Source organism: Apteryx rowi, unplaced genomic scaffold (assembly GCF_003343035.1).
Source record: "Apteryx rowi isolate R43461 unplaced genomic scaffold, aptRow1 scaffold_437, whole genome shotgun sequence".
In the NCBI taxonomy this organism is placed as follows: domain Eukaryota; kingdom Metazoa; phylum Chordata; class Aves; order Apterygiformes; family Apterygidae; genus Apteryx; species Apteryx rowi.
The window spans coordinates 656,662-664,380 of NW_020450691.1; the positions used below are offsets into that span (position 1 = coordinate 656,662).

Genomic DNA, 7,719 nt, shown 5'->3' on the forward strand with positions numbered 1-7,719 from the left:
ATATCTCCAGAGAAGGAGACTCCACAACCTCTCTGGGCAACCTGTTCCAGTGCTCTGTCACCCTCACAGTAAAGAAGTTCTTCCTCATATTCAAATGGAACTTCCTGTGTTTCAGTTGCCTCACAGATAGCCACAGACCCTGACCGAGGAAACATCTTAATTCTTCCTTCTCTCAGGATTTCAGGTAGGGTACCTATTCATATCAAAATAACTAGCTTTATTCTGAAAGTTTTAAAAATTCATATAAGTCCTTTGGAACTGAGCAGTTTAATGATGGCATAAATGTCAGGCAGGGGAAGGAAGCATTCATTATTTAGCATAAACTGAAGTCCCTGGGAAAACAGTGTGCCAAAGCACAGTGATCAGAATGCAAGCCTAGGTTAGGCGAGACTTGAACAGCCTGAGAGGGCTGAAAGTTTCAACTCCTACCTGTAGGAAGGGTGCTTTAAACACCAAGCTAATAGTTGACTTAGGATCAGAGGACTGAATACAGAATGTAGGAGAGAGTACTTTCCATCTCTTCCTACTGATGTTGAAACTGAATGCACAAGATGCATGACTCTATAGTACAGCGTTTTGGACCGTCAGCATGGAGTAAATTGGTTCTAGTCTCTGCTTTATCAATATCAAATAACTATTGGATAAGGCATCTAGACTTTTCTTTTCCAGGATGAGTGATGTGGCCAGTAGACTGGAGAACCTCACACACACACGCGCGCTCAAATTCTCAAGCCTGAAAAATGTTTGATTCCTCCATGCAGATTCGATTCAGGTATTGTCTGGGAATAACAGAGATGCTGGTTTGAAATTCTTCAGACAAAAACATTCAGYTCAGCTCTGTTCCCTCTTGGAGGGAGGCGGGACTGGGGTGGAGGTTTTCCGGGTTTTTTTAAGGCGTGAAGAGGAAAAGTCATCATCTCTCTCTGACATTCATTTTTCTCAGGCTGTAAGAATGGAGTCCCTCTCAGCATCAACTGGCAGCTTCACTCTGGACCTTTACAAAAAGCTGAACGAAACTTCCAAGGACAAAAACATTTTCTTTTTCCCTTGGAGTATTGCAACTCCTCTTGCCATGGTCTATCTAGGTACAAAAGGTGACACTGCAACCCAGATGGCTGAGGTAAGCTCTGAAATTAGCAGTATATGACCTTACAGCTAGTTGCCACATAAATTGCATTATTCTTCTGCCTATGTGAAACAGAAAGGAATAACACAGGAAAACAGTGACCTGCCATACTGTCAGGTACAGGAAATAACCCTGTTCATGCTGCCTGCAGTCCTGCAGGTCATTGTTCTTCCTCATTATTCCTAATGATATCCCTGCTCCACTACTACCCCTCCATTTAGCTTACACTTGTAATCCCCAGGGCAATGCAAGTGCCAGTGGGAAGTTACTGATCTGTTATTAAGCTGTAAATGTGACTAAAATCTGTATAATAACCATGCAGTGATAGAGTATAAATCAAGAGTAAGATCTTGTCTTCAGTAGCTGTAACAGACAGGTAACATGACTGGTAAATTATTCTAAGGAGGAAACCAATATAATTACATCACTGTGGGGCAAATTTATGTTCAAAAAAACAAACTGTCTTTATGAACATTTATCATCACTGCAGGTTCTTCATTTTCATCAGACTGCAAGAGAAGAAGGTTCTTCTGAGATGACAAGGCCTTCTTGCAGGAGACCAAAGAAAAGAAAGATGGTATTTATTGCAACAAAAGACTGAGAGAAGCAAATCTCTGAGAACAGAAAAGTTAAACAACTACTGCTTTACCCTTATAACATTTGCTTGCTTTCAGTCTACATGTATGTCTCACTTCAGTAAGAATTATATATAGAAAGAGTGAACAAGTAGATCCATTACTATAAAATTCATGAACTCAGACCTTCAAAAGCAGAACAGAGGCACTAACTGATCCTAACAATGCATTACTTGGTTTTAGCTGGTCTATGTCAAGAATGAACAAGTAACATGCTTAAGACAACTYGATCAGCTTATTTTTTTTTCTGCAGCAAAAAACAACCCTTGCATTCACACCTGCTCAACCTGACTCCAGTCCCAACCAAATACTCCCTTCCATCTTTCTCATGCATGAACACACCAGGCAAACCAAATTCCCCTTTAAAYTCACACATGCTGATTCACCACTGTTCAACAGCTCCCCAAAGACTTGTCACSTGGAGGAACTGCCCAGACCTTCTTCTTCAGATGAACTCCCTAAGCACCCAAAGGCAGGTAAACTCAAACAAGCCAGGTTTCTTTTGCACAGAAACTTTAAGCTCAAAGAAACTACATCAGACAGACTAGAAATAAAAAGGGGGGTTATATCGTTCTCCCTCTGGATGGAGGGGGATGAATCTTGACGAATGATTCAAGACGAATCATTACTTCCACATTAATTCAGCAATTCACTGGCTTTTAGGCAGAAAAGTCTGCCTAATCAGGTCCTTCAGACATTTCTCTCTGTTTACTTCTTCAAGGCAGTTTCTTGTTTCTCTCAGCTCACTCTTTCCAACCCCACAAGAACTATAGGCTCCCAGCTATGCTTCATGCCTTCTCCTTCCTGCCGTACCCTTCCATGGTTGGCACCCTTAACCCCTCCTGAGCACATTCTGTTGCTTCCCAGGAAAGACACAAATTCCYTCCTGCTTTGAAAGAGGTCTATCTGACCTGGCTATTCTCAGAGGAATATAACTTACAAATAGAATGAGCAAAATCAAGCATATCATCTACCACAACTACTTTATTCTAAATCCGGGTGCCCCCAGYCTCAGCTCTCCCAAATCAGGACCTCTCCCATTTCCTCGCAAAACCCAGCCTCTGCAATCCTGTGTCCTCTGACTACCAAATTCTTTTCCATGTGGCCTTACAAGCAGCCCGTGCCTTAGCATGAGTGAGAAAAGACTGGAACAAGGAAGGCTGCCTGACCAACCTTGGGACAAGTCACCATAATTCAGCAGCACATTTTCTCACTGTCTCACATGCACAGCACAGTATACGCCATGAAGTAGGAGACTGCACCCACGTAGCTAGCGGGGAACAGCTGACAGATAGCAGTGTATTCCTCTGTCAGCGAGGCAACAGTTGGCAACAGCTGGCAACCAAACTCCCTATAACCATCAGCATTTTCATCCAGGACAAGTTCCCTCCAAAATCCAAACAGCAACAGCAAAATTCATGTGAGACAGAGAAAATCTGAATAGTTGGAAAGTCTATGCCCTAACATTAATGATTTGTCAGAAATGGGCATCTCCTCAAAAGCTGCAAGACTGCCTCGCTGGATCCTTGTGAAACTGAAAATTAGGCCTGATCATGAATGAAATGACAAGTTCCAACTTTCTGGGTGTACCATCAGCTGATGTCCCCAAAGGCCTCCACAGCACTGCAGAAACAGACATCTCCTTACAGAGACAAAACTATTTTGTCCAGTTATACATGGTGCTGCAAATATGCAACATACTAAAAAAGAGCTCCATCCCTGTAACTCTTTTCTAATTACAATAACCTGAGGCATTTTAAATAACTACAAAAGGTTCAATACTTCAGACAGAAAAACTATTTTTCCATATTAATTGCTGTCTCTTTCAAAGGATCCTGAGCACAAACAAGCTGAAGGTATTCACTCCGGATTCAAAGAGCTCCTGGCTACCATCAGCAAACCCAGAAACAACTACTTGCTGAAAAGTGTCAACCAACTGTATGAGTAAAAGACTTACCTGTTACTGCCTGTGAGTTGAACATTTTTACTTAAGCATATTTTGACACAAAGAGGGATTATCTAAAGAGCTGGTCAAAATTTTCCAAATGATAGCACTGTGGTTTTAGTAAGAACATTAGGACAGCCATCCTGAGCTAGCCGTACACAGACAAAAGGTCCATCTGTCTCCAACAGCAGGCAATAGCAGACATTTATAAAACATATGGGAATAAAGCACGTTGTGTAGTGACACTTCTCCAGAATCCCCTCTGGTCACCAAGTGATTTGTAACTCAGTGACTTCCTGTGCCAGAGGGGATGCTGCTTTATTTAATAGCTCTTAATGAGATTTTCTTTCATGAATTTTGCTGGTTTGCCTTCTGAATTTACCGCAGCCTTTAGCACCCAAGCATTCCTGAGCTGAAGTAAATTGTAGGAAGCTCCTGTTTCTCTTGAACCTTCCCCCTGCTGGTATCGTTACTGGTTCATTTTTCCTCTAAAGCAAGCTTCTCCATTTTTCTGGTCATCCTCGTCCCCCTTCTCTGTATCTTTTCTACTCTGTCATTTCTGAGATGGGGAGACCAGAGCTGCACAAGAATCCAAACTATGGGAGCACAGAGCTTTGCAGAGTGGAATACTGATATTCTCTTTGTGTTCCCTGCTCCTTTACCTATAACATCTAAAATTATATTTGCCTTTTTTGACAATAACTGGGCATTTTTTTTCATGCAACTGTCTATTATAGTTTCAAGATCTCATTTCTAGACATTAGTATCACCCTATATATACTCACCCTTTTATTGGATCATTTATAAATGTTGTAATATTTGTATTTCATTATAAATATTTATATCTATTCTTTATATTCTAAATATTTTAGCACAGATTCCAGCACAGATCCCTGTGCAGCTCCAATGATAATGTCCCTTCACTGTGARCACTATTTCCTCCTACCCTTGGTTTCAAATCTTTTAAACAAATGAGCACTTTCTCTGTAGTCCCATGGATGCTTGTCTTCTTCAAAAACCTTTGGTGAGAGGTCTCACCAAATGCCTTTTGGTAATCCAAATAGACTGCACAGGCTGAACCATCTTACCCATATGCTTCCTGACACCTTCAAAAACATTCCGACATATTGGTGATGTAGGGCTTCCTATTACAAAAGTGCTGTTGATTCTCCTCCAATAAGCCATGTGATCCATAGGCCCACTAAACCTATTCTATTCATTTGCTCAGTAAACTTATGAGTTTGCAATTCCCTGTGTCTTTGAAATCTTTTTAAAAACTGTAAGCATATTAATCATCTGGAAGGTGGTTTTAAATGAGAGAATACCATTCTTTCATCTTTGAGTTCATTTAGATCTCCTGAGTGATTACTAATTAGTCCTGGCAAATGCTTATCTCATTTCCTCCATAATCTCTTGTATGTATGCTTTGAGACTGATCTAGAGGATTTCCCACCGAGAATCTCTATGAACTCTTTTACAGAAGACAGCAATGCAAAAGTTAATTCAGCTTTTCTGCTATAACTTTATCTTACCTAACATTCTCTTTATACCTGACCCTCTACTGTCCTCACAAACTCCTCACAGGTTCCTTKACTCTAATCTAATCTAAACACCTTGTTTCAACTTTATATTAGACTACTCTTTTCTCTTGTACAGGACTCTACCTCATAAACCAGAAAAAAGTACTTTGATGTTATCAAAAAGGTCGTTTTGAGAAATCCAAAACAAACTTTTGAAGAACGTTTGTTTCATGAGATATTTCAAAATTACAGTTTTCCATCTGGAATTTCAAACACAGAAAACTTTCAAGTATCAGTCTCCATAAGGCACAAATTTTGAGTTTTGTTCAGTCCTTACTTCATATTTAGGATGGAATGCCTCAAACCTTAAGTGCGATCTAATTTCAAATGAATTGTTTCTTCTTATGTATTAGTAGATTGAATAATCTGATGAAGTGATTATATCTACCATTTTTATAACTTAAATTTAAATAAATAAGCATACACTTTCCAATTCTATCTTTCAGGAATTCGTACAGCTCTTTAAAAGGTATTATAAAGCAAAGCCACCAGTTGTAAACTTTAAGACAGATGTAGAACAAGCCAGAAAGCAGATCAATTCCTGGGCTGAAAATGAAACTGAGAGTAAGTTAAGTACCACTCTGATGGCTTTTTTCTTCTCTCACTTCCGTATCAATTGCATTTCCACATGTATTGCTTTTGCAGCCTTGGATTCATAGAAGAGGGAAACTCGGGAATGTAATGAGCAAAATGCAGTTAAACAGCTTGAAGAATGCCACCTTCCAAACCTGACTTCTGCTCCTTACAAAGTCCTTCCCTTGATTCTTCACATCGTGGCTTCTTCTGCATTATTTCTGTTCAGAGGGAGGCAGAAGTAGACACAGAATGGCTCTACTCTGATTAGGGAGGGTTTTACTTCTGTGTCCACCAGCTACTTGCAATCAATTTCACAGAACTTGCAAGCAATTCCAGTGCACCCACTTTATCCACTTTCCAATGCATCCTCTAGTACCAAAACTGCAATAAATACAAAAATTTAAAAACAGGTATAGAAATACCTCAAAGGCCATTTTGAGAAAATTGCACAAGAAAAAAAATCTCCCAAGTACAAACACTTTTGCTGGATAATTAGGCACAAACAAAATTGGCCAGTCACATGTCACAAAATCCTATTTGTCTGATTTTGAAGGAAAAATTCAGGACCTGCTGCCTACAGGATCTCTTGATTCTCACACTGTATTGGTCTCGGTAAATGACATTTATTTCAAAGGAAACTGGGAAAAGAAAWTTTTGGAGGAAAATACTTCTGAAAGACCCTTCAGACTGAGCAAGGTAAATTCCTTCAATATATGTATTAAGGAAGAGCAAGAAGCTTCCAAATATTTCACCCACATTTCATATGCCATTGTAACACTAGTGGTAGCTAGGCACACAGTATAAACTCAGTTAGAACAGCAGTTGTGAAAATAAGACAGCATTCTCTTATCTATGCAAATACATGACAACAGGTTTTTACTTCATTAACTCTTTGATACTAAATACTTCAAATACTTGAAAACACCATGGTTAAGTAGCTTAAGGACAAAATTACTGCCAAAAACAAGGTCCCATTTTCAAAAGTGACTAAGTTGCTTTTGAGAGCAGTGCTTAGGCATACAGTCTGAGTTCAAGCAAACTGTTCTTTCCTAATGTAGTCTTGGTGTTGTGTAAAACCTCAGATGGAATTTTCATTAGGGTTTGTCATTATAGCCAAGTGTGTGAGGACAACACATGCAGCATACATTGAGGGCACATGACTGAGCTACCAGAATTTAAATCGGTTGTGCGTTAACAATATACAGTAGCTGACCGCATGCATTGGATTGTGTCAAAGGTAAGTAAAATGATTTCTCAGTAGAAACTTATATCTTGTTTGACATAGATTACAAGTGCAAACACCTTTTGTATGTCAGGTAATGTGAAACAAGTGTGCTGATACTGCAACTGTGCATCTGAAACCTACTACATTGTTTGTGCGGTTTTAGGATCTGTATGGTAAACAGTGCACAGATAGAGTTTAATTCCGTTTAATTAAACTACTGTCCTAGCCTAATTTGTGTCCTCTTTTCTATTGCCAGAGTAGCACAACAAGGAAAGCAGGGATCAAATCTGAATCCCCATGCCCTACAGTTAATCTTCTTCTAAGAGCTGTATTAATTCATTTCTATGTCATTAGCAATCTAGATTTGCACCTGACATTTTGAGGTGAGGTTTTTCAAACTAAGTGCTGACTACCCTGACCCAGAATGTGTCACAGGCCACTCATGACCATGCCAAGATCAGTTTCAGAATCTAAATGCATCAGGACAAACATCCTTTTATTTGTACCTGAGATCCCATGCATTCCACTTATTTACCATTTGTAAGAGAAGGTCTTCCATGTACAAACATATCAGGTTCCTGCTAACACTGTTGAGTCACATGTTTTAAAAAAAGCAATACTCTTCATATTAG

The 7,719-nt window shown here is 39.5% G+C and overlaps 1 protein-coding gene across 1 annotated transcript; it reads left to right on the forward strand.

Annotated features, from left to right (window-relative positions):
- The first annotated feature begins 133 nt into the window (after window positions 1-133).
- LOC112971348 (heterochromatin-associated protein MENT-like) lies at window positions 134-7,097 on the forward strand. The gene is given in 8 exon segments (XM_026076709.1): window positions 134-184; window positions 670-772; window positions 944-1,120; window positions 1,617-1,703; window positions 3,593-3,730; window positions 5,733-5,850; window positions 6,416-6,558; window positions 6,976-7,097. Coding segments are annotated over 6 exon segments (666 nt in total). The 5' UTR covers window positions 134-184; window positions 670-772; window positions 944-952; the 3' UTR covers window positions 6,988-7,097.
- The last annotated feature ends 622 nt before the right edge of the window (window positions 7,098-7,719 follow it).